At 42.8% G+C, this 27,684-nt stretch overlaps 2 protein-coding genes across 3 annotated transcripts in view; one reads left to right on the forward strand and one right to left on the reverse strand.

Moving 5' to 3' along the window:
• Nucleotides 1-2,549: 2,549 nt before the first annotated feature.
• On the reverse strand, nt 2,550-19,242 carry LOC128301161 (G protein alpha i subunit). Its single transcript, XM_053037509.1, has 5 exons — nt 17,959-19,242; nt 6,391-6,865; nt 6,212-6,306; nt 5,948-6,136; nt 2,550-5,876 (listed from the first exon to the last, which is right to left on the reverse strand). Exons 1-5 carry the CDS (start codon nt 18,071-18,073, stop codon nt 5,686-5,688), a joined length of 1,065 nt encoding a protein of 354 aa, XP_052893469.1. The 5' UTR covers nt 18,074-19,242; the 3' UTR covers nt 2,550-5,685.
• Nucleotides 19,243-20,264: 1,022 nt separating this feature from the next.
• Nucleotides 20,265-27,684, forward strand: part of LOC128300263 (uncharacterized) — a 51,540-nt gene continuing 44,120 nt past the window's right edge. For both annotated transcript variants that reach the window (XM_053036268.1, XM_053036269.1), the window contains exon 1: nt 20,265-20,817. In XM_053036268.1, coding sequence (XP_052892228.1) covers nt 20,540-20,817 — 278 coding nt within the window. In that variant the 5' untranslated portion in view covers nt 20,265-20,539. The remainder of the gene's footprint in view (nt 20,818-27,684) is intronic.

The following is a 27,684-nucleotide window of genomic DNA, read 5'->3' on the forward strand; positions in this document are numbered from 1 at the left end:
GTACCACAAGAGGCCCCTGGCGAAATTTTCCCACGAATTTTCTCGCAAAATGGCATTAACCACGTCTGCCTGTCGGTACCACATTCCTATCAAACGCATTAGAATGTGAGGGAAAAGGCAAAACGGATCCTGCATCTCTTTCGTATTTTGCGCCGATCGCGTCCGTCGAAAACGCTCAGAAACGATGGAATTTTTGGTTTCTGACACCAAGAGAGCATGATCAACGAAGAGATAGCACAAATTTCCGTTCCACGTGGTATCATTTCATACGGCTGTACCCTTCCCTCTGCTGATCATAGCGCTTGATCCGTCAACTGATCTTTCATCTCTTTCCGTCCGTCCAAACAGAACAGTGCGTACCATAACTGTGCACAAGTTTATTTTTATGGAAATAACAATGTGGAATATTTATGGAATATATTTATATATGGAATCCTTCTAAACCCCCGGACATTCCATGACGACTAGAGATATAATTATTGCGAAATAATTGAACAATAAAAAATGAATAATGTCTTCGGAAATAGTGGCACTCCATGTTTCCTACTCGTAATAATTAAAAAACTTACCTGCTGTTCAGTTATGACACGCACTGTAGGATGAAATGAGACGGAGGATTCGCGCCACAGTAGCTCAGCTATTTACTCTATCGATCGCTCTCCGGAGAGGGCCCTTGTTTGATAGTATGTGTAACTAATAGCCAATAGTAGAAGATCTTTAATTGATCAATAGCATCACAGTGACTGATATCGTGAGCAACCATGTACAAACATGGCGGATCCTTGTGCGGGTCAGAATGATGTTATCTCCTTTCGTGGATGCTCTCTTGGTGTCAGAAATCACAAAACCGGTCGCTTTTTGGTGGCTCCGATCGCATGCGCGGAGAGACTTCGACGAAAGGAAAAGCGCTTAAAAATAATATGCAATGACGACTGGGATGACCGTGTGCTCCTCTAGCTCTTGTAAGCTGGACAATAAACTAACTAACGGTGATTAATTCTTTCCATTTTGCTCTCTGTTGTCCCCCAACAAAGATTGTCATCAAGAAGAAGAATAACCATGTGGGAATGTGGGAATGTGGGAGGCAAACAGTACCGCGAGTCACTCTGCTGATATATGTGATATGTGTTATGTGATATTAACATCTATTGTACTGTTCTTTATCCGTATCGTCGTATGCTGAGCGCTGTCCACGTCCTTCAGGCACCGGCACAGCTCAGCTCGTCGGTATATTCCTGCAAACTATATACTCAGTACAAAACCGCATGCGATCAGCATCTGCTGGTGGCGACGCTTTCTTCTAAACGCTTTTACGTACTTACGTGTTTATATAAAGTATTTTGTGGACAGTGTTTTTGTGTGTATATTAAAAGTTTATTTAACCCGGTATGTCTGGATTGATAATGGAAACCGCCACCAATAACCATTAATCATTAAACAATCCGCACGCCAGATGATTATGTATGTTAAAAGCAAAAAGCAACATATAATAAATAAAAGACCACACATGCAAAGATGGTTGAATTTCCCTTTGTTCAATATATTTCATATCAAATAAAGTCAAATCTGTCTGTCTGTCGCCCTCGAAGAACCTTTCCGTGCCGTCTACACAAAAAGAAAATCGCCCATTGTTTTGTTGTTTTGTTTTGCGTAATAAAATGGTAAAATGGTTGCGGCAACCGTGCGCGATTCGCGGCTCCGTCCGGTTCGCTGTTGTGCGCGTTTCCTTTCTGTTCTGGTGTACAAGTCCATTGCGTTTCATTCCAGCCTGTACCACAAAAGCTTGTGTCGCTAGCGATTGATATTTGCGCTGCCGCCTTCTGTTCTGTTGATATTTCTCCTGATGCGATTTCTTAGGTCGCTCTTGTATTTTGTAACCTTTACCTTTGCGTAATCTTTCCCTCGATTGTTAACAGTTGCTTTTAAACAGTAAGAAAAATAAATTGTGCCATACTGGCTTCTGCATTTCGCGCTTCTATCTCTCATTATTCACAAAAGTGATGATGCAATTAAATATTCGATGTTAGTGTATCGTCCCTATTTTATGTACGTTGTGTTTCACAGTGTTACCCGTCCGCAATTGTACAACCGCGCCGGTGTGCATAATTGTTGTTTCACCCGATTCACTGCTGCACCCGAATTGCTCCATACACTCTCTTGTTGTGTTCTGTGTCCTTCCCAATATGTTCGCGTTATATATTTATTTATCTGTAGCACATTTGTTTCCAATGAACAGACATTCATACACAGAATTATATGTATATATATACTTTTAATATGCATAGAGACACGTTAATGTATAGTTAAGCATTTTAGCACTTGTTTATCGATTAAAAAAAACCGTTCCACATCCCGGTGCCTCAGTTCGTTTTGTTGCATTTCCCGTTTATCCTTTGGCCGGTTTAGCGGCTTCCTGTTTCCGGTGGTTTACTTTCGTGTTTGTATATATATAAATATATATGGTCATATAAAAATGGATTTACTATCGTTCACATTTTATGTGTGTGTGTGTGTGTGTGTGTGTGTGTGTGTGTGTGTGGGGGGGGAGGTGGGGGGCCTTTTCACTATTATCTTTTGGGCAGATTTTGTCGAAATTTGCATACAAAAGTAAAGGTACTACCCGAACGTTTTGGCCAAATATATGAGGGGAATTAACAGGGGAGGGAAAACAACAGATAAGAGCGTGTGGCCCACCCCCGGTTTTCACGCCGCTGTAGTAGCTAATGCGATTAGGCGATAAAGGTAGCGGATAACAGCTTCCTTCCCGTTAGCCAATTCAATATCCTTGTTCTTAACAATTTATCCTACTTTTGTTGTTATATCGCACCACAAACAAATTCGTGTTTAATGTATTTTTTCTCCCTTCAGCGAATCATCAATATGATTTTCTTTTATACAAATATATATGTACAGTTCTGATGATCTGATATCCAACGTGTTAATTTTTCTATTTACACTCTATTTCAAAATAATACGTTAAATGTTTCGAACGAAATTTCAAACAGTTAGATCTGATCGTGTCACGAACAGGACGAAAATAAAATAAAATACGGAATAAGAAGGACGTTGAACGAGTGGCATGAAACGAAACGAAAGACAGGTCGTTTGCGAAAGTGTAAGGGAGCAAGTTTTCACAACGTAGGGAGTGTGTTAAAAATGCAGAAATTGCACATCGGGACTCGACTCGCTGCTGGCTAGTGGGATGACACGGATAATAGGAACATTTCCTATTTCATGATGAAAATTAGCGTCAAATTTATTTTTCCTGTGTGTGGTTTATTGTTGCAAAAAAAAGTAGTTGTTTTGTTATTTAGAATTTGAGTTCTTTTTATCTTATAAAATTGGGTTTTTATTTTTTTCCGTCAGCGATACTGCATGGAATATGTCGAATTTCCTTTGGAACTATTATTTCCGAGCTGCACGGATAATCAGGCAGCCGGTTTAAACGTTCTACGCCGTGTCAAAAATAGCAATAGTTACCGTGGGACCGCTGTCAAAGCTTACTTTGATTTTTGAACAGAATTTAGTAGTACCCGACTTTGGATGATGCTGCCAGGCGACCAAACCATTAACAACACAAAAGTGATGCGGCGCTTAACGTGTTAAATGGCACCCGGATAATCGGCGTTCCACTGTAGATATGTATATATATAGTTATATATGTACGTTCATTACAAAATAAATTCTTCTATCATCTGGCTGAGATGTTTCAAACTTCATTTGTGCGTATGTATATGATTTGCTGATTAAATTTTGTCACCGAAAACACCGCCCGATCACTGTCGCATAGGTCTACTAACCCATATTTACCCTGTTTGGGTGAAGAAACGAAATAGCTGTTCTGTGTGTTTGTTTTTTAACGTTTTTTGTTCCTTTATAATTTAGCAACCTCTCAAAACCGGTGCCGGTCCCACAATGGGGGGAAAAAACACGCGCTGGAATTGGCGCTACACGTTTGTTTTCGTTTAACTCTTACGTTCTAAATAACCGGCGATCGGTAACAACAGTGTGTGATCATCAACATTTGTGCACACGCGATCATGGATCATACACAATGCTCCCTTCGCTTTTTCGATCCACCGCGGATCGGATATAGTGCGCAACAATAAGCCAGCCGGTTCACATATGTATGCGTTTTGCTGGTGATAAGCCTAGCGCAACGATTTCGATTGGAATTAATGAAGCTCATTTACTGTGTTGCAGCACATGTTGGGGTAGGAGTTGCATGCTTTACACCCTTTCAAAGGAGACACATTGCGAAGCAAAGACAAAACTGTTTTAAATAAGCGAACAGTACGTGAATGAACAACGAAATGAAATGCCTTTCCCTTCTTGGAGAAGGGACAATGGTTTCGGGAAACGGGACACTTGTCCATGACTTAAATCGACAATATCAAGAGAGTACAATGAGAAAATGATGAAAAAAAAATCAATCTTTTTGAAAGCTCTACGCGATGCCTGGGCTTAAAAAATACATTAAAAATAGCAAACCTTTCGGCGTGTTTCGTTCTAAAACGGAAATTGGGACAGACTTCGAAAAGAGACTAGGCTTCTCTTTATCTTTGTCCAAGAAGAGCGTATCCGTGTAACAATATCGATAATCTCGAAACCTACTCTTGTCCATTTATCGGGATCGTATTGTAACGGGTTGGTTTTTTGGGGTTTGCGCGATAAATCCATTTATAATTGTGGATTTTTTGTTGTTTCCTAGCTGATGCTAACTATTGTGCATGTGTATGCGGCTGATCAATGCTTTTCATAAACACTGTCACTTTCATCATTACTTCCCTACAACTTTTGCATTCAATATGCTTCGAAGTCTAGCGTACATTAAGCACATACACATACATAAAGAAGAATCGTCAACAAAACATCTCCATTGTTCATTTCTACCAATCTCTTCCCCTCTTTCTCCCGCAACCATCCCCTTTTGTCTATATCTATTTAATTTGTGCCTACACTAACCTATACATTAAGGGGGCGAATTTTAAAAGATAATAATGTGAAAATAATCTTACAACACTAGGCTTATAAATAAGCAGTTTGGAAAACAAGACGCAGTTGCGAGAAAGAAATGAAAACAAAAATCCTGTACGCTTACAAAAAGGGCCGCTTGGAGGAATGCGTGCCCCAAAATGGGGGGAAAATAAGGAGCATCGTGATGAATGTTTTAAATTACGATTGTAAGAATAGTCCGATGCGTAGCCTTCATTTGTTTGGTGCACGCCTCTGCAGCACTATGAACAATACCAGATGGGACCAACATGATTTACGTTGGAACCGTTGTCAATTTAGTCGTTGCTTATTGATTTCCCAGGAACCAACTCCACAAATGGCTCAAAATCAGCAGAGGATCAATTAAGTTCTTAAGGGCACCAAGCAATGAATACCGCGTATGGGGAATTGTTCTATACGTGAACATATAATAAGTAATGGGGCGATATGTTAACCGCATATCACGACCACACAAAGGGAAAATACATAAGGAAAATATTAATAGGAGGATATAGCTTTTGTTGGTAGCTATAAATTAAACTAGTAACGAAAAATAGGTAAAAGCACACCAACGGGTCAATCTGGTTTCGTGGACTACACCACCACACCACTGTACCCTATTGTAGCTGCCCCTGCTGTTCCTGCTGCTGCTGATACAGCTGTATAACCACCATATGTGCCTGCCTTTGCTTAAAACAGCCCACAGTCCTTAAGATTATTCTTGATGATCACATCGGAGACGGCATCGAACACGAACTGAATGTTGCTGGTGTCGGTGGCGCACGTTAGGTGGGTGTAGATTTCCTTCTGATCTTTTCGTCTGTTTAAATTTTCGAACTTCATCCGGATGTAGCTGGATGCTTCCTCGTATGTGTTGGAACCTGTAAAAGAGTGCATAGTGCATTAGTTTCGCCTCATTCGTCGCCACGCCAGACAGAGACGCCTATCTTACCGCTATACTCTGGAAAACAGATTGTCAACGGCGATCGTACGATCTTCTCTTCGAACAGATCCTTCTTGTTCAGGAACAGTATGATGGACGTTTCGACGAACCACTTGGAATTGCATATCGAATCGAACAGCTTCATCGATTCGATCATACGGTTCATTTCTTCGTCCTCTGCAAGCACTAAATCGTAGCCTGGAAATGGAATAGACAAGGGTTTACAACTTTAGTTTTAGTCTGTGTACAATGGGCACGTCTGCTGTCACATACCCGATAATGCCACACAGAATATAATGGCCGTTACACCTTCGAAGCAATGTATCCATTTCTTTCGCTCCGATCGCTGACCACCGACGTCGAACATTCTGCAACAAAAAAAAAAGAATGTTAAAATGAACCGATTAGTTGAGACACTTTACTGTTGGCGCTGTCGCTTACAAAACACTCACTTGAAATGTATGGACTTAAAGCTAAAGTGTGTCTCCACGATGCCGGTCGTTTTGACGCGCGTTCGCAACACATCCTGCTGCGTCGGGATGTAGTTCAGCTGCGAGATACGATCGAGCGAATTCAGATAGTATGCGGCCGAATCGTTTAGCTGGTATTCGCGGGAACGCGCGAAACACTGCTGCACGCCCGGGTCGGTCCACAGTTTTTTCATCAGCGCGACCAGTTCCGGTGTCAGCTCACCTTCCGCTTCCGTTGCCGATGCGTACGTGAAGAATTGGCGCGCGATATCCGTTTTGCTCGGGTCGGCAAAATCGATCCGCAGCTGCCCCATCGCCCGAATGATCGCCATCAGGCTCTGTATGGTGTTGCTGTACACGACCGGCCGATATTGTTCGCATTCCTCCAGCGAGTACCCAGTTTCGTGTATGATTTTCATCTGTTTTACGATCGTAGATTTGCCCGACTCGCCCGCTCCTGCAAGGGGTGGAAGGAAGGAAAGAAAGAATATATCAAAATGCACTTCTTGTATGTAGGTTATCGATATAATGGACGCAGTATTTCATCTAAACATCAATTGAGCAGGTCTGGGAAGGTGGTCTGGGCTACACACAAGCGCACACACACGCTACGAACCAAACGACGAATAAATGAATTTGATCTCATCTGAAACAGTCAAAGTCAAGAGGCGTGGACCAGGCATTAAAACAACCGCATTATTACGGGTCACCATGGTCAATCTTGTAAGATTGGCATCGTGTGTGTGTGTGTGTGTGTGTAGATCGGAGTCTATCGACAAGAATCTGATGATTCACGCCGCATGCTGTGGGGAGCGTGTCAAGTAAAAATCAAGAACCAGCGTTGCTGACCAGTGCTGTGATAGTGCTGGTGATCGAGCGTGATCTTTCGTGTGCTCCGATGGCAAATAACAATTGACTTCTGGTGGTAAGTGAAGTCCAAGGACATTCAGCCCTTGGTAGATTGTTTGTTTGTTATATTTTCCCGAGAGAATATTTTGTTATTCTTACACTTTTGAGCACATTTCTTTAAATGGAACTTCAATACAGAGTCGACTCGTAAAAGATTCACCAATCTCTGAGGCTAAATGCTAAAACCTAATACCGATTCAGGGTGCTTAGGCTTAGGCTCTTGATTCGTTACAGACGTGTGAATGCATAAATGAACCTCAGATCTTTGAAGATGTTGTAATCCTCGTCCAGAGAATAGAGCTACTGAGTCATCCACTCGGTTTAGTGAAGCGGAATCAGATACACCCAGCAACCAATTCTTCCGTGTGATTGTGCAACTTCTTAAGTCGCGAATTAAGTGCAATTTTTACTTTAATTTGATAACGCGTAACAACATTTTCATGCCATCCGGCGGGCAGCTGTGATTGACAGTAAACGTAATGCTGCGATAAGATTTCGGAAAGCATTCTTGGAATTTAGTACGAACAACAAACAAAGAAGAAAAAACGAAACGATGATGGGAATCAATAATAAGGACAAATGAGGATTTTATGTATAGGAAACACACATTTCCTCTCTTTCATCAGATTGTGGAATGCAAAACAGCTTGTTAAATACATTCAACAGAACATTCGCTTTGATTAATTCAGACACGACGAGGGGATGTAGATGACTCTCGTTGGTACAGTAATAAATGCTAAATTTATTATATGTTTGCTCCATAAAACCAATTTTGATAAGCAACCAACGGCATCGTAATCATCCGGGTGTGCATGTGGAACGGTGTACAGGAAGATGAAGATGTTCATGAAGGAATAGTTAAGCATTGTGTCAGTCTCCACAAGGGCAATAACTTCTGAAGTTGGCTGAGTTTTTACCTTAATTTAACCGAATAAAGCTGTCGTTCGTTAACTACCTTCGTCTAATGCCCAATTTCGAGGGGTTCAAGCGATGGTGTAAAAAGTTGATTAGGACGTGGAAAGAATAAATGCTTCATTGCGAAGGTACATCAAACACGAAAAGCCGATACTTCCAAAACCAACACAAAAAGGGAAGTGGGAACAGTTTGCGGCCCAAAATTTGCATACCATCGTTTCCGTTTGTGAAAGATTTGCTAGCGTTTTAGTGGAAACGAAATAACCCATTGTGACATTCGGAACCGGCGGCTGTTGAGTGCTGGTTGCGCTAGTGCCAAACGCCAAAATCGCCATGACTGGTCAAATAACGGATAACGCGATGCATACAACGAGTTACAACTTACTTAACCGGTGCTACAACCAGCTTCGCGGTCTTGATCTGCGCCAGGTGTCTTAACTCTACTCAAGAGTTGCAACTACTGTTGGGTAAATATGATTCAGATTCTGAATGAATCGTTGAGGATTCATGAATCTTTGAAGGGATCTTGAGATCTTTCAATCGATCTGATCATGATCTTGAGGATTCATGAATCTTTTGAGTTGAAAAAACGATTAAACGCACTCCTTTTCAGTATAATTATTCACAATATCGTTTTCTTCTACCTCTTTTAAATATTTTATTGATTAGTTTATGACACAGCTTGTGCAGTACTCCGAGATACTTCTGATATATGCGAATTTTTAGGAACTACCTTAAAAGCGCATAATATTTTATAAAATCATGTTTCTCAAAAAAACATCACCAAAACAATAACGAACACTTATCCTGTCATGTACGAATAATAATCTGAAGCAAAGATCAACGGTACACGCCGGTTAGACAACCATCCGGACAACACATGTCTTACAGGCAAAGCAAATCATATCGCACATCATTATCGCGCTACTCACTCCATCCTTTGGGCGGTGTGACGACGCGTGTGTTTATCGTTCGGCAATACATTTTTCGATACATTGTTTTTCTTTTGTTGTTTCGTTTGCCCACTGGGTGGCAGATAAAAGCGAAACGCTTTCCTATCGAACCACACAATTCAGCGATATCAGCGATCAGTCGCGTTTTGTCTTTCTTTTTGCCACCAAACAGTCCTTTTTTAGGTGGTCGTTGTTTACTACGGACGATGGACATCATTTTGTGTGCAGCATGTCTACAACGCCGGAACACGTGTTGGTGGGTGGTGAACCCGTCGTCCTATCTCCCCCCGCCCCCAGGGGGGGTGTGGGACATCCTTTCGCTCATCGGCGTTATTTCGTTTTCTCTTCCTGTCCCCGTTAACTCAACAGCATATTCGACCTCGTTCGACTTTTTATTTTTTGCAGATATCAATCGAAATTAGCGATAGAGAGAGAGAGAGAATACAAAATGGCGACATGGTGTTGATGGTTAATCTAATGATGGTGTGATCATCGTTAAGAAGAAATAGTAGACTAACAGCGGATACTGCACTTTTTCTTGCGCTTTTTGTTTGCAGCCACCGGATGCACGACAGAGAGACAGACAAGGCAGGCAAAATGTCTGGAAACACGAGTTGCATCAATGCGTGCGTGATTTATGTAAGCGCCTGAGGCATCGATCATGGACGAGTTTCCCCCCTGGTGTCTTGTCAGGGCACTGGTTTACGATCAAGTTAATCGTTTTTATCAATGTATGGTAGATTGATCGCGAGTTAAAGGGAGTAGTACATTCCGGTGACCGTATTTGAACCACAAAAACTATTTTTTTGCCTAATGCAACTACAGCTATACGGCCTTTGCCGTAGTGTTGGGTAAAATGGGTAATGGGAGTTGACTACGAATTCATTCGATTCCGGATTCATCTGACTCCGAAGTTAACTCCGCATACATCCGAGTCTACAGTTGACTCCGGATTCATTCGTTTCCGGATTTTACTTCGGTTTAATTGATGAGTGATGAGTGATGAGTGTAGATCGCCAAACAAAAACGTAACGGAACAATTAGTCTTTTTGGGGGCAAAACCGAAGGCGACCGTCTCCGTTTTTTTCCGGGAGTAGAATCCAGATTAATCCGCAATATATACCGCCTAATGAATAAAATCCAGAGTCAACTCCGGATCAATCCGATATCAACTCCGGAGTCATCTTCGGACTATTCCGGAGCTTCAGATTTTTTTTTTGGTGACGGAGTCGAAGTGATTCCATGATTCCGCTCCAGAGTTAGCATCATCCCATCCCATCAGCGAGGCAAGGTTTGCTGTTTTTCACAAATAAATTAATAATAAAAACAATGTTACTCCTTTGGGCCATTACACCAGGTTTCGTGTGCCAGCTCCAACGCCAGATATCACAGAGATCGCGATTGTTGGAACTAGAACAAAATCGACAATTTTATCTTAATCTCCGTTAAAGTTCCTATCATCGAACGTACGATTAAAGCAAAGTGTGACCTTTTCCCCCTAAAGGCACGTTTGTGTTGCCCCTAAACACAGTGACAAACACACAGTATGAACTGTCTGTTATGTGCATCAAAAGCATCAAAAAATAAAATAAAATAAACCGAGTCAGTTGAATTGATCGCCATTGAGCAAATGAAATGAATGTGTAATTTAGACCGTTATGCACAGCGCTTTTCCAAATGGGTTTCAAACACAGGCAGCACCAAATGAATGGAAAGAGTTTGCAACAAACCGGGCATACATTAATTAAATGACCATCACCCACCAGCCGCACACACATACACAGCAGGGCACAACACGTGGTACTTCTTCTGACGTGTCGTGGATCATTTGCAAAACAAAAAAAAACGTTGTGCTGACGGAAAAGAAATGACTGAAGAGCATTAAGTAATTGATGGGCCATTCCGCACCCGAATAGGTCGGACCGGGTTTGTGGGGGGCAACAATTTCCATCGGTCACGCACTTTGCTTCCACAATTACACTATTCACAAAAAAAAGAAACAACAAAAACGGAATATTGAAACCTGATGGCGGAACATGGAAACAAACAAGGGCCCAAAAGGTAAATAGAGGGAAAATAGATTGAAATTGAAGCATTCGCATTTGGAAGTGGAAGAGGAGAAAAGTGTTCAACAAGATAGTGCTAAGAGTAAAATAAAACCGTTTTTATTGTACAAGGGAAAATAGTTATTGGGCAATTAATATCTATTTACAGCGAAGGCGAATAAGGCGATAAGCTATAGCATTTGGCCAAACACAAAAACGTACCAGTTGCTTGCTGTAATGACTCATTGGCACAAAAACCCAAAGGTGATAAAAAGTATTACCACCACTGCCCACCAGTGTGTAATTGCTGATAAAGTTTTCTTTTCGTCTTTGTTGGGAAGAACAACCAAAGGAAGCGCTAAAGACCTACAACACCTTCGATTGGACTTTCGTAGAGCGTTCTATAGTTGGTAAAGGAATTTTGCAACAGAGATTGCGAAAAGTCAAAGGCGAACGAAGAACGTGTGCATGATTGTCCCGGGGCATCATTATGACACAATCAATCCTTTTCCATTTCAGCCCGTCGCAACCACGGTGGTACAAAGAATGCACCCAAAAGCACACAGCACAAGCGGCCAAGTGTAAGCATGAATTGATACGAATTATCGCCACCAGTTGGTTCGTTGCGATGATGTCATGACGGCGATGCGACAAAGTATTTCACACCCTGGCCGTTCATACCAATCACAAACACAGCTGAACACAGCTTTACGAAGTTAATGTTCTGCTAGTTGCTCCGGGTAAATGTTAAGGAATGTTAGTCATTTGCTTTGTGGCAGGTAACAACTAAACGTAAACCGCGCGGTGTTGGATCTTTCGATGCTAGAATGATTGACAGAGAGTTGGGTGCACTAGTTGGTCCCACATTCAGCCTTCCCCAGGTGATCTACGAATGTTATTACATTAATTAAACTGGGACCTCCCTTTATGTAAATTAAAACTTTATCAATTTGTAACATAACGAGGACAACACTCAACGATCGAGTTGAGCTAAAAAGCTTCAACCAAAAACACCCAAATCTCACCAGCGCATTCCACCACGCTTCATAATTTACACACGCGATATCACACACGCCATCTTTCAGTTTGTGGTTTTTGCGTGCAAAATTCCGCACATATCCGTAAGGGTCGGCAAGAAGGGGGGGGTTGCTTTACAAATTAGTCATGCTAATTGACCGCAAAAGTTGGCGAATGGCGGGGTGACAAACAACAAACTGCACGCTGTTCGCCTTTTTTTCCACTGTGAATGAATGAATTTTCCTCTTTATTTGTCTAACAATTGGTTAAGCAAACAGAGTGGGGTAGCCTTCTGCCAGCCAACGATGACCCCGTAGAGACTTACACCCGAAGGGCTGGGGGTGAATGAATGAATGAGTGTGTGTGTGTGTATGTAATAATCGTCAAGCATTTTACAGTTCCTTTCAGTTCTCTCGCTGTAAGTAGTACACGCCGCGATTCATCACCAACCCCGCGCGGCTGTGATCTTCACAACAAGGGGTGAGAGAGTTCTGTGGAGGCTGACTCATCGGTTTCGGAGCAAGAAGACCGTTGTAATGCAAACGTGTGCTCTGTGTGTGTGCTTCTGGTCTGGAGGCGCCACTCGAAGACTCAGCGCTGTAATTAGCTACGTGTAGAGTAAACACACGTTCTGAAGCATCCTTGTCCGGGAAGTGGCGGCGGCATATAAGCAATATTTGATAAACTAAAAGGGGTAGTAAGGAAATACTTTTTACCTTTTTTGAGTATCTACTTAATCGTTAATTTCATCCAAAGTCCATAAGACACTTCGTTTCATAATTACAAACCAAAAAAGTTAGCTATCTTATAGAAATTTCAAATTTCAAACAAGTTTTTAAAATTGTCCGACATTGTAATTACAAAATGGTTAATCGGATTTGAATATAGTTTAAGTTATTTTATTATATATAATAAAATTTTCTGTAATCGTACGTAACCGTTTTGATCTTCTCGGAGGAAGCAAAACTGTTGCATAAAAATGAATTATATTTTTACCAAAATGTTTTAAAGTTTCCAACTTTTTGCGAAAGATTCTACGATAAGATAGCAGTAAATCTGTCTCAGTATAAGGGAAAAATGCTTATTTTGTTCACCAACACCAACGGTGCGGTCTGCATGGTGTCCGCCGACCAGTAAGTTGCCGCGCTGCATCTGCGTGTAGCGTGCGGAAGGAGTTCCCCAAATGTAGGCCAAAACATTAATGTTTGTAGCCGGAAAATGAAAGAATAAACAGATTGGAGTTATCTTTAGAAAACCCCCAAGAATCTCCCGCTGCCTCCCACTCATTCTCCGTGAGTTTCACACTAATATTTCTTTGCTTTGATCATTTGTTTTAAAAGCTGCGAAACGGAATAAGATCTTTTTTGCCATATTTCTCATTTACCTTAAGTCCTCCGGAGTGAGGAATATTGCAAAAATTGAAACCATCACATCCATTCACGATACTTAAACAAAACAGCGCCAAGCGAAATAATGCGCACTGATCGCGGTGCAAACATAAAGTCCAGTAGTGCGCTGATCACTTTCACCGGTTGATGGTGCACTTCCGATGCGCAAATATTAATTGAAGCAAGTTCATTGAAATGCAGTTCAATCAAACAGACGATCAAACTACGTAGCCGCAGCGCGCATTTGGAGCTAGTGCTAGTGGCCGGGCTTTCATCCACGGGCCACGGGGTAGACAGTACGAAAATAAATCCAACTTTTCCAACACCCACAGCAGCTGCTCCAACTGTCGACCGTAGACCGCATTTGGCGTTACCGTTCGGGGTGCACCACAACATTTAGCGAAACCAAATAAAACCGTTCACTTTCGGTCTGGAACAGTAGCGAGGGGCGGGTTGAGAGTTAATGTTTGGATTTTTACCGTACCGGAACCTTAGCCTAGCTCGAATTGTGCGTCTGGCTACTAGTGATGTGCGGATGAACTTACTGAAACATACTGGACCTACTGTACCTAATGGACTTATGGGACTTACTGGACCTACTAGAGCTACTTGACGTACTGGATCTACTGAACCTGTTTCGACCCGACTCTAACTCGAACTCGCTGCAGCTTCGGATTGGAATCAGCTTGCACCTGCCTGATCTACTGGACTTACTGGACCTATTTGACCTGCTGAACCTACTGAACCCACTGGACTTACTGGACGTACTGGATCTACTAGACTTAGTGGACCAACTAGATCTACTTGATCTACTGATCCTACTGGAATTACGAGATTCACTGGACCTACAGGACTTACTAGACTTACAGGACCTACTGGACTTCAGGATTTACTGGAGAGCTACTAGAGCTTTAGACTTTCTGGACCTACTAGAACTAATAGACTTGCTGAACCTACTTCGACCCGACTCCAACCAAAACTCGCAGCACCTTCGGATTTGACTCTTTTATGGCAGCTAATACCTACCGGAATCATTGCAACTACTGGGTCTACTGGACCTATTGAACCTACTAGATCTACTGAACCTGCTTAACCTACTGAACTGCACCTTGCACCTACTGAACCTACTCTTACTTACGAGTCAACCCGAACTCCTTCGGTTGCTGAAATAAATCGTATGACCCACCACTAACGTCTACCCAGTTTTCAATGGACAATTAAAGGCCATACGCTTTTCGTTTTCTTTCCCCCTTGCTTCACAAGGCACCGATCAATCTTCAGGCGATCTTCACCAATCTTTACCGGTGATTAGGTGATCTTCACCGGTTCGATCGTAAATGAACTGGATCTGTTTTTTTTTATTCATGAAGAACGGCGCGGTCGTATTGCTTTTGAACTGGATCTTTATGAAATCAAAATTACCGTAATTTCTGCATTACTGTTGGTTTGATTTTAAGTATCAGCATCAGCTTTTTCTTGCGATAGGAATAAATTTCGTATCAATAACGCCAGACTGGGCAGAGGGCGTCATTGAGTACGGTTTAAAGATGATACGATACGAGCATGAAACATTTCCGCTAGAGGTGTACACACATCTTCTTGCTTTCTTTCGCTTTAAAGCTGATATGTTTTTTTTCTGTTCTCTCTCTCCATCTTAATCTGGACGATTCCGGTCCGTTCATCTTCAGGAAACATATTCCCTTTTCTGGTGCGATGTGCTGATGTTTTTGTGTGTATTCTTTATTCATGTGTTTTTTTTTCTGCTTCGCCAGAAATTGCGGAACCCACACGCTACACAGGAAATAATGGACGCTATTCATTTGGGGGTGATGATTCGCCTGGCCCACGCGAATTCTATTCGATACATGTGTTTATGGGTGTGTGTGTTGGTTTTAAATCTTCTCTGCCCTTGTTTGAAGTTGCCTACTACCCGTGTAACGATTATCTTCTCGTAGTTGCTCGCGTCAGCGTCTGCAACATCCCAACATGTTTCCCCACGTTGCCCGCCCATTACTCATACTGTTCTCGAGAATTTGTGGCTACCATTTATCGGATACATTCATCATCTTTTTTTTCGTGTGCAAACCCCAGCAGTGCACCCCGTAACTCGAGTGTGAATTTGATGATCGTTTCTGCATGCCAGATGATGATAAATACCGTAGCTCATGTGTGATGTGTTCTGTCCGAGATGATCCTCGCGATCGCTATTTTCGCGTTCACATAATCGAACGGATTGTTCGGGTTAGAAGGGAGTCCCCAGCAGGAATGCATGCCCGTATGCACTTTTCTCCGAAAGAGCTGTACTAGAGGAGTCGCCCTGCCGATCGATACCATCAGCCGTAAGGGTGACCTCGAACCAAAAGGCATTCATTCGCTTCAACACATCGCATCAAGATGTTGAGACGTGCGCGTGAGAGTAAGACCGGGGGGTTCGATCGTACGTTTAATAATGAAATTGTAACGAGAGCATTTTTTACGATCGAGACTAACTGCTGCTATTTCCGTCCAGAAAGCTGGTAAATGTAAACAGAAGATGTGCTTACCGGGAGAGACTGAAGGAAAAAAAAAACGCTCCAGAGCTAAAGATCTCATTGATGGACGTAATGTTTGTGTAACTGTCTGTATAACGATTTTCGAAACAGCAAATAGGTTGTACGGAGATTGCTTTTTTTATGGCGATAGATGTTGGAAGCATCTTGGTCAAATCGTTGATCAGCTAGGATCAATTGTTACCAAAATAAATATACAGGTAGTCCACGAGATACTTCATTAAAAATGGACCGCAGGGATTCACGTATCGCGAACAGGCGGCGCGATCTGGGTTGTACTTGAAGTTATAGAATCATTTATATGTATCAGTTAGGGAGTCATTCAAGCCATGGGTCAAAAGATTAATTAATCTTCAATGATTGACGGTTGATCAACGATGGATTAATCGACATAGATTTGGCAAAAAATTTTCGCAATCCGATCGGAAGACGTTATAAAAACCTTATTTATTTGAAATTTATCTTTGTAGAAGCCATGAATCTAAGGACGAAACATGGAGGTTTATGCTTCTTTGAGCATACATTACTCTTTAATAAAGAGATTTCTTCTTCTTGGCGTAACGAAGTTCATTCCTGTCATTTCTGGCTTACTAGACTTATTTTACTACGTAGCATACTACATTTTGATACATGAATTAGTATTAGATACATCCAACATTAGATTTTGGAGTAGTCGAAATAAAAAACCCGCGTTAAACAGGTACTGTGTACCACGGGAACTATCCGTAATGTTCGACCAATCGTTTCTCGGCCACAGAAAAAGTAAAATCTAGTGTAACATATTTAAAAAGTGCTTCGTTCTACCGAGTTCTCATTCAACCCAACGTAACTGATAACCCAAAATCGCTGTGTATCGATAGATACACGGAAAGTGGCTTACGCACGTTAAAAGATAACAATTCTAGTGCTGGCGAACTCGTCAAGCAACGCGTGACACGGCGCTTGCGATTGAAATTGGATCTGTCACGCGTTCATTCGCGTTCGTTAACAATTCGCTCTTTAACCTCCGCCTCTGGAATACGATGAAGCAGACATCAAAGCAGGCAAGCAGACGTTGCGTCGAACTGCAATCGAACGGTGGCAGTGAGACCGCCGCATGGAGATGAGGATGGAGATGATACGTGCGGACCGCCGGTCGTTCCACATCCGCCATGGACAGCGGAGCGGTTGTGTGGCGCGCGCGTACACAATGAAAAAGTACCATCATCTTTCACACGATGCGCACATACCCATCCAACGAAGGTGGTATTTTCTTCCGTCCGTGCACGGAACGGACGGACACACGGATGCTTTTTAATGCCCGCAATATTCAACCCCTAGGGACCCACCAGAGCATGCTTCGATGCGAGCGGTTTTGCGATGGTATTGGTGGCGATCGACACATAACAGGGCGGGCGGTTCACATTTTCCTTCCGTTAGTAACGCACACCATCAAACGTGTACGATGCTTTGACGGGGGAAATGTTCCAGAGCATCGTAGCATTATGCGTATGCGGCGCACACTCGTGTGCGTGTGTGTGTTTGTACGCTGTTCGTTGCGTGCGTTTATTGTGCACACAGGAGAAAGAACGGCTCATATGTTGCGAATGAGATGAGATGATGTGTTTTTCGCCCAGAATTGACCAGTTGAACATGACGATGACGTTTGATAAATGTGCGTTGAGGATGAGGCGATGCAACAAGAGAAGGGAACGTAGATCCGTAACGGTCGCCCGACAAGACCTTCCCAGAGGCAGCGAACACGGAAACCGGAAAAATAAGGGCTAACATTTACCTAAAAGCAACAGCTTCACCTCGCTGGCCGCCCTTTCACCATCGGCACGTAGCGCACGGTCAATATTTTTCGACCGCTCGATGGCTTCCTTATCTCTACTCACTGCACAACCCATTTTGATTTGATTTCAACACACCGAAGCCGCGACGCCAACAATACACAACCACCACTACCACTGCAACGCACGCACAGACGCTTAGCACTGTGTTGCACGATTCTTTTTTTTTTGTTGCTTCTGTTGCTCTTGTTTCTCCTCTTTCTTTTCCACAATAGGCGGCGTTTTTTCTGCTTCTTTCTTGATTCGCTGCTCACTGAAACGCTTTTTTCCCTTTTTTTCACTTCACTTTGGGAGCACTTTTCATCCGTCCGTTGATTTTTCTTCACGCAGTCGGAATTCGCTCTCGAAAATCAGCTCATCACAAACCAACCCAAGCTGCCGCAAATGCTGCTTCTGCCGTGCTGCACATTATACACAGGCTCCCACCGCACCTTTGGACCTTCCTTCGGCCGCTCTCGTACCGTTACTTCTTTGGCGTCAAACAAAACCACCCCAAAAAACGGGGAAGAAAAAAAAAGCTCGCACCACCCGCACAAGATATGATGATTTCACTTTTTTACACGCTTCTCTCCCGCGGTCAGACGACTCCCTTGCACAAACGATGGTAAAGATGACTTCCAAAAAATTAACCACTTTCTAGGGGATTTACGTCGCCAGAAATTAAAGCGAGAAAAACAGCACACGCACCAAAAGTACCAAGGGTAGAAAATTAACACACGCGCGGCGACCACTGCCGCTATTCAACACACAGTCAGCAATTTTGCGGATAAACGAGATTGTAGCCCTTTTTTCCGGCCACTTGTTGCACACGCACTTCTCTGCTGGAATGCAGATAACGCAGCAGGTCTACGTCGTCCGAATGGTTGGGCGTTCCTCTCGGTGAATACCGCGGCTGTGTATCACTTCCGTCGCACAAACACGCAACGGGCGTCGCAAAAAACACTTCACTTTACTTGGGACCCTTAACTGCTAACAGCTCACACCATCGCTGGAACAACGCTTTTGCGATAAAGAGCGAATATTTGTGCGTTGGAACTATATGCATTCACGCGAAACCGTTTGGATGTGGATGGAAGATATCGGGGTGGGTGGTTTAATTTAAACCAGAACTCTCGAAATCTCGAATTGTGCTTTAGTTAAACGAAAAACCGCACCAAGTAAATTGTGCCGCAACAAGATTTTCCGTTTTGCTAAGGGTGAATTGACGCGGCTCGAAAAACACACGCAGCACGCTCTTCGGTTAGAATGGAAATATTCCACATCTCCGCTTATCCGGGTTTCCAGCGTACGGCAGGCTGTCAAACTTCGGTTAAAAATCCATGACGTTCGGGTTGCACCGTGAAACGTCATTCGCATTCGTGCCCGATGAAAATAGTGCGCAAATCGCACGATTTAAATTAACAAACTCGTTAAATACTATATTTCGCACAATATTATTATTTTAAACTTAGATTTGCTGATTTAGGATTAAATTTGTGGGGCGGCCCGGTGGCATGAAGGGCAAAGGTCTTCACTAGAATGGGCCGGACCAAAATCCCATCCGGACCAATGTCTCGTAGCAAGGATTGATTATCCGGCTACGTGGTAAAAGAAAGGATATGTACAGAAAGACAGTGAAATTTGTTATTGAATTTAGTTAAATTAGATATTCTAAAAAAGGACATCATTCCTGGTTGACCCGTTATCATAGAGCTCAGGAACTGCCAACGCATTTGTAGACCAGTAAAAGGGAAGCTAGAAGCTTAGCAATTTATTAATTTTATTCGGAGATTTTCAATAAAGTTTGCAAATTCTTTTGGATCAAATTAGGAGCGTAAATAGGTAAACGATGTCCAAACTAATCAAATTATGCAAACTTTATTATGTGACCAACTCTGTAATTTATATTATGTCCATCGCCTGGTTTCATAGTTCATTACAACCGTTCAGTTCACATTGATTTCACACATCAAATGATATCCTATCGATAATGGATTAAACACAAATCAAGAGAGATTTTAAGCGGAACAATTTTAAAATAATCCATGTTAAATTGTATTAGAAATACTTCATAAATTAATTGAATGACCGACTCACGATTTGAACGGTTTGAACGACTTCAAAACTCGAAGTGTAGTATTCAACGTCGACCCATAAACGGTATGACAACAATAGAAAATCAACAGCCCGGAAAGGATAAACGCAACACACACAATGTACAAATGTGTAAACAAGCTAGGCAGGAAGGCATGATGGCTACTGAAAAGTGTTGGTAGAAAATAGGAATTTAGTAAAGAATCTACCTTCCATCCTTCCATAATATTCGCGCGTTCCCCTTCGTCTAATACCGGTGTCGTAAATACGGGTAAAGTTGATGTGAATGTTCGTACGTAACAGAAACACTTATGGTGCAGTTTCGATTCAGTTTCTCCTTCATTCGCTTGTCGCAGCCGCGGCGCTTTATCGCGTTCGAATCCACCGGACAGATTAGGCGTCGAGATCGGGTGAACATTGGACAAGTGTTGTGAAATCGTTGTGAAAAGCATGGGATTATTTCCCGATCCGCCTATAACGCCGAAGCTCAAGAGGCGCCTGTTCGGTGGGGGTGGTTCCGGGAGTAGTTCGTCCCGTAAGAGTGAAAGTAATGCGGCAGGGGGCAACGATATTGGAAATCCCGGCGGCGGTGGCAGTAGCAGCAGCACCGAAAGAGACTCCAGAAGACATGCGACCCGCCTTCAACATGGAAGTCGGAACGATAGCTTTGGCAGCATGTCGAAGTCGTCGACTCCGCAGCAACTGTCCACGTCTTGGGAGTTCATTCGGTAAGTACCGTTAAAGTTATGCTTAATGAAAACAATATTTATCTACAATACATGAGCTATGCATGTACTATCTCCACCTCGAATGCTTCTCTTAAAACGCGCTTTGCGCCTTGCCGGTCTATTCATGGGTTTTCCGCAGTACGCAATCAAGCACTTTTCCGGCAGACAGCTCGGTGCCGCACGTTTCACGCTAGTTTTCTATAACTCCATTTATGCTCGCCAACATACGATATGCCCAATGAACAGGCCATTATTTGTGGTCCGCTTTTGGATTATAAAAAAGGACTTCCCCTCCGCTGTCGTGTAGACTTCGCTCCATTGAACTCGTTCCGCCGGGTACCCAACACTTCCTTCTCGGTTTGGTGTGTTGGTTTTATTTTTTTCCTTTTCAAATCATCAGGCGCCACCGCCGCACTATTCTATTGATTTGACCGAGATTTATGTTTATTCATATTTCTTTGGCTCGCACGCTTCCAGCGTTGGTTTGTTATTCTGCTAGTTTGCCGAATTTTGGGTTCGCTTCGCTTCTCTATCTTCGGGTGGGCTGCCCAAAACCGTCCGGAATGTCGGGTGGCAATTTATAGGCTTGGCAATAAATTTTGATTATATTCTCATCGTGCAAGGTCCTGGTGACATCAATTGATTTGACGACGAATTGGTTCATCCGGTAAAGCGCCGGAAGGAATCGAGAAACGGGTTGGAAACACCGCCAGGTGCGGTGATGGTGGTAACATCATAATTTGTTTTCGCTCGTTAGTAGTCGCATAGCGAGTGACATTACAATACGTTAGCCGTTAACGCTAACAAGTCTATCGAAGAACAGCTTAAGGAACCGTTCCGATACCACCCCCATGTCCGCATGTTCCGGTGATTCACCATGGGGCGCGCGATAAGTGTTTTAAAGCCGCGTCACTATCAAAATATGGCACTGTGCTGGATTGATGTTGGTGGTTCGAGTGGCTTCTCTTTTCACGCATTTGGATTATCGGCTTGCAGGAATTTGATAACAGACCAGCGAGTCCGCCACCGCTTGATATGAACCGCTTGCTGGTCTGGTGCTGTAGAACGGATTAAAAAATCGATTTTATGTTGAACTCGTTGGCAACATAAGGAGGATTTTTTTTATTAACCTAAGCTGACCCAATTTTGAAATCACTACATTTAGTACTGAAACACAAAACAGTCCATAATCACCAATTTGTGTTATGAGAAAGTTACTAATTAATGGAAGGTATATCCCGGGTAAAAGCGGCAAAACAAATGTTAAATAAAGAGTATGAAGATTTGTTTGTGCTCTTTTCAAATCTTTCTTTTGCGGAGAGAAAAATTACGATCATATGTTATAATTCTCAGATTGTTACAATGAAGTTACATGTCGTAAAGATCCTAAAATTGCATAGCATTGTGAATTCTAAATATTGTTCCGCTGGCAGATACAGATACAGATACAGTACCGACAGGCTGATGGACTGATAGTTCGGAAACATTACCCTCAATCCTATGATTGACACAGTTCTATTAAGTTTGCATTGGGCGCGTGACATTTGACCACTCCGTGGGAGTTTTTTTTTGTGTGTCCGTCATTGACAAGCACAGATATCAAATGGTCGAACGCGGGTGGTGGTTCGAAGAAATCTTCCAACATGCGTTTTAGATGCGGTGGTCACAACCCAAAACCTGTCAGTCAATGGTGCCGGGATCAATATTACCGAAGCGGTGACGAATTGCCTACCGATCGGTGCGACGATGAAACACAGAACTCGATTCCGTATCGCTTCTTACGAATCTAAGCGATGCTTGGGAAGACGGTCAGGCCCCGCACCAAACAAAAACATCCACGATCGGTCGCGCCACACATGAAGCACAAAATAGTGTTTGTTTCTGGTTTCGGGGTTTCTGGTTTCTGGTGCGCAATATTCGTGCCGGTGCTCGTTCTGCGAACATGAAACATGTCGCACCAAACGGATGGTTTCAAATGGCCCACGGTACCGGGGTATGTGCGTACCAGACACATTCTTAAATTAATAATCTCATTTAGTTTAGAAAGCTTGAACCAATTTTAGTGTCACCGTACCGAGCGCAATTCTTCAAACGTTTGAAGACACTGTTATTGTTATGTTTGAAATAGTAAAACGTTCTAAGCTTAACTAGGAAAAAAAGAAGATTGTTTTACATTTTTTGTTAAGTAAATAAAACTTTGATTACCGTCCCAATAGTGTTATGGTACATGCATTTACATGTGGGACACGTGCATCACGTTTAGACCGATGAGGCAACATTGGAGTAGAGTAGAGAGTAACCAACAGGCTGTGTGTGGTTAACGGACCGTGCCGCCTCACGTTTCAGCTCGCGTATTCGGTTCCCGGTTGTGGGGAGCGAAAACTGCACTCCCATGCATCAACAGGCATTCGACATCGCGCGCATATTGCCACATCCATCGAGCCGGCCCCGTAGCCCCAGTCCTCTTCATCAGAAACCACAGATGAAACTGTTTTGCCACCGCATTGAATTACGCGACGTCATTAAAAAAGAAGAAATCCAGATTAGTGCAGCACTTTCCGAATGTTTTTTTTTACTTCAAAGTCTCATCTCATCAGAATTCTGTGTCATTCTGTGGGAAGCAAAAACATTCACATATTGTTTTTTAGTAGCGTACATTATAAACAATAGTAAAAAGAAAAGAGCAACACATTGCACATAATTAAGTTGCAGCTGATTCACAAACAACTAAACTTGGAGGAGGATGATTATGTGACAAAGATGTATTAGAAGATCTTTAATGTTCTTTCGGTTTGTTGATAATTGGGGCACTCGAATACATTCTGTTTGATTGGTTTGTTATGATCTAATGATTTTTTTTTCCTCTCTCCGCTGTTTGGTGGTACTGGGCTTGTCAATTGTCCATTTACATTTTGGGATCTATTTCGCTACAAGTCTATTTCCATACCGAGTCGACTCGGCCTACTGAGTAGGTCATGTTGGCAGAACTTTTGAGCAACCATCAAGTTACGTTGCTGGCAACACTGTTTCTATCAAAGTATACAGCGATTAGCGACGCAACTACTGTCCAATCCATAGGTTGGATTCAATCCGTTGCCAGCAACAACACTGTTTAACCGTCGTTCAATTGTTGTGCCAAACGTGTCGATGGCATCTTCTGTTCAATTTCAATTATATGCCCGAACAAACCGCCGAGCTTGGCAATATAATCCCTCTGTAAACCCTGTAATGTTCGAAAACCCCTGTATATTTAATAGCATTGGTAAATAAGTTATGTATTTGTTAAAGAACTCGCATAAAATACACCTTCCAGCGATCTTTTACAGCTTTTTTTTGCTCTTAACGTGTTTAAAGTCTTTGTTTATTATTGATTTCACGCACACGAGCTGTGAAACAGAGTTGCCTTTGAAGCCAATACAATAATTCGCGGAATGGAAAGAGTCCATTATGTTCTCGAACAAAGCCACATTTCGCTGAATTATAATGCTTGAAAAAATATGTATTAGTCTTATACTTAGCTTGTTATATCACGTAGCCAGTCAGAAGAGAAAATGGTTCCCAAATGAGATTGGATACATGTCCGATCGTGGAAAGGTCGGCATCGCTATTACCATAGCATTGCGTCGCTCTCAGCATAAAAAGTTACAAATGAACTAGTAATAAATGCCGTAAATAGTAAGCAGAAATTGTAATTAATTGTGCTAATTTGTGTATTTCCTCGTGTAAGGATTCTAATAGACTATGTATAAGGAGGGAAGCATATAAAAGAAATAAATAATATGTATTTGCTTTGAGCTTTCACCTTAGACAGTACAATAGGAAGTTGTGCATGAAATTGACACTTCGTGTAGGCACTAATCTTAAGGAAATACTCAAGACGTAAAACCACAACTCGAGCTTGGCGGGTTGTTCGTAATTCTTCCTACGATACCGTTACCGCTTCCCAAAAGACCTTCCTTCTGAAAACAGTTTCCATTTCCGACAGGAGTTCACCTAACTCCAACTCCTCCAGAGGGCAATGGCCACACGGATTCGCACTCACATTTCGGTGCACCGGTGCGAACTCGGCAAACAAAAACATAAAAAAAAGCAAAACGCGTAGCCGGCAAAAATCCATTCCTTCGAAAATCGAAGCAAATAAATAAACCAGTGGCGCGCAAGACACTGAAATCCACGCTCAGCAACAAGCAGCACTGGCTGAGCTGCAACTTGTCAATAGCTCCGGGAGTGGTTTGTTGTCACTTGGTGTCATTTTCTAAGACAGTTGCAAATGAGGTGTCCCGTTTATGCTTTTTGCCGGCCCGTATTTACGTGTTGTGTCTGCTTTCTCGATGCTTTCCGGGCATCTGTGTGCGCGTCGCGCCTTCGGGAACGGCGGTGGGAGAGGGACTTATGCTTTCAGGTGGTTTTGTCTTTCTTGCTGTTTTGTGAATTTCTTTTCGCCGTCCATCAGACTCCCAGACCCCATTAGTGCCTGGCGTCTCGATCCGTACATCGACTAAAAGGACATACGGTAGGTACGGCGGCGACCGATAAGCGGGCGCAGCAGTGTCGAAGTGTCGAAGAGCCCACCGAAATCGAGCCCCAAAAACCGTGCCGCAAGTTGCGCTGGAAAACACGTTCCAGTTTGTGTGCCTTGTTGGTGGGTGTTCCGGGGAGCTTTCGGGCAGTGCGACGCGCTTGTCTCGATTTCATTTCCTGTTTCACGGCTCGAGAACTCGCGGCTGCTGGGGGATTTGCTGCTGCCACTGCACGAATACTGCTGCACTCCTCGCTTATACGGACCCGATTGGCTGTAAGAGCACCGATGATGATGCACCACACGGAAAGCACTAATGAAAGCAAATGGTTCTGTGTCGTTCGTTCTCGAAGCCTTCAAGCCGGCAAACATCTGCCTCGATAATAAACCGATAACGGCCCTGGCCGCGGACAACTCTCGCACATTCTGCGCGTAAAGCCCCGGCACAATCGGCATTAATAATTGGTTGCTTTTAGTGGCTTTCTTACGCGCTGCCACGCCATCTGGTGGGGCCACGTAATGAAAAAAATGGCTCACAATCGCACCAGAGATAAAAAGTGAGTGGAGGAACCGAACTGTCACGAGTAAAAATTGTTTCGATCTGGTACAGAAAATAATTAACGTTGATAAAATCAAACCCGAAATGTGTGTTTGCGTCTACCTTTTGTGGCCGGATCGTCCAATCGGGCACTTCACGGTAGAAAGGTTTGTGCCCGGAAAATCATTCGAAATAAAGAACCAAAAAAAAAAAACAAACAAGATCCACGCCATCGCCCATGAAATATGTCGATGGCAAAGCACCAAGAGCAGCAGCGCCGGGAATTTTGGCCGTTGATGCACGCTGGCTGGGGTGATCCGACAGCCAAAACGGAAAGGCAATGGACTGAACAGGTCAATGATTCGCTGGACACTTGATCAATCGTTTGCAGTGCAGAGCGCGTACGCATTATTGGTGTCCGCGTGTATTCATATCGCGCAACCGAGTGTCCATTAGCACATGGACCGGGAGACAGGAATTCCTTAACGCCCCTTCCATACGGACGCTAGTAGGCAACATCCAACTGTGACAAATAGTGTGGGATTCGTCGTGTTGTCAAACAGCGTTTACACGGCGGAAGTTGTGAGCTTATTAGTTACTAAAAGCCACACACTTTGGGGCAAAACTTACAGACCATAAATTTCAGTAAGCTTTTCGGATGATGGTGCGGTCTGTGCGCAGGAAGTTGTTGAAAGAGTTATACTGCGGTCACATTAGCGTTTGCCGCTGGTATTGTGTTAATCAAATTAAACTATCCAATCCAATACAAATGTTCCGCCGCGTGGATTGTATATCATGATATTATATTACTTTTTCGCACACTTTTGGGTCTTTTGAGAGCTTGGGCCAGTGGTATACATTAACGACTTTGCGTAATTTGAGTAAGTTGAGCTGAGAGATTGCAACTTGTTAGGCCAATATAGGCCGAGACCGACAGCTGTTATTGTAGAGTTCGCAGTTTTCTAACAAATTATGTGAAATATAAAACTGTAAATCTTTTTTACTTGCTTTACAAAGTAAAAGCATTTAGACTAAATAAATTAGCTCATGAATAGTGCTTTATAAACTTAGGTTTGTTCATTATCTAGCTGTGTTATTTAAATTGGACAACATTGGAATTGATTATTGTGTTATGTATCAATCTTTTCTTGTTTCAAGGATGCTTTGCTTTCCTTACACATTTATTGGGTTTGTTTTGAAATGTGAAAAGAAAATGATTTGTTTTTTTTTTTTAAATGAAGAAAGTCCGACAACTGCAACTCTCTTCTGTTGTGAGGTTTGTGAAAAATCATCCAAATCCAAAATGTCCTCTGCGAAAGAAGGAACGCTATGCAGATAATATTCTTTATTTAAACCACAATTGAATCCTGAGTTCATGCTGTGTGTAAGGACAAAACGGAGTGGCTGCGGCCTGTGAGGGCCGCGGTGTGCAATTGGTAGCAATAACCTTCTCCAGCAACAGCATTTTGCCGGCATAACGAACTCGCACGGAAACGAACTGCACCGCATAAACGCAGTCGCTTCTGCGTGCAGCTGTTTTTTTGTGCATTCTCTCTTTCGCGGTTCGACTCTCTTTCGTGCTCTCTCTCTCGTCGGTGGATGCGCTCGCAGAGCAACATAAAGCGACGCATGGGAAGCAGCATAAAGGCTGCAACATAGTGACACTACAGCGACCGAATTGTAGCTTGGTTGTCCGGTCGTCTAAAAAATGTCTGGTTTGTTTAAAGTGGAAAATTGTTTTTAAAGTTGCAACAGTAGTTCATCAAGTAATTCATAGACTCTGGCGAGACAACATCATTAAGAAGTATTG

The sequence above is a fragment of the Anopheles moucheti genome, chromosome 3 (assembly GCF_943734755.1).
Source record: "Anopheles moucheti chromosome 3, idAnoMoucSN_F20_07, whole genome shotgun sequence".
Classification (NCBI taxonomy): Eukaryota; Metazoa; Arthropoda; class Insecta; order Diptera; family Culicidae; genus Anopheles; species Anopheles moucheti.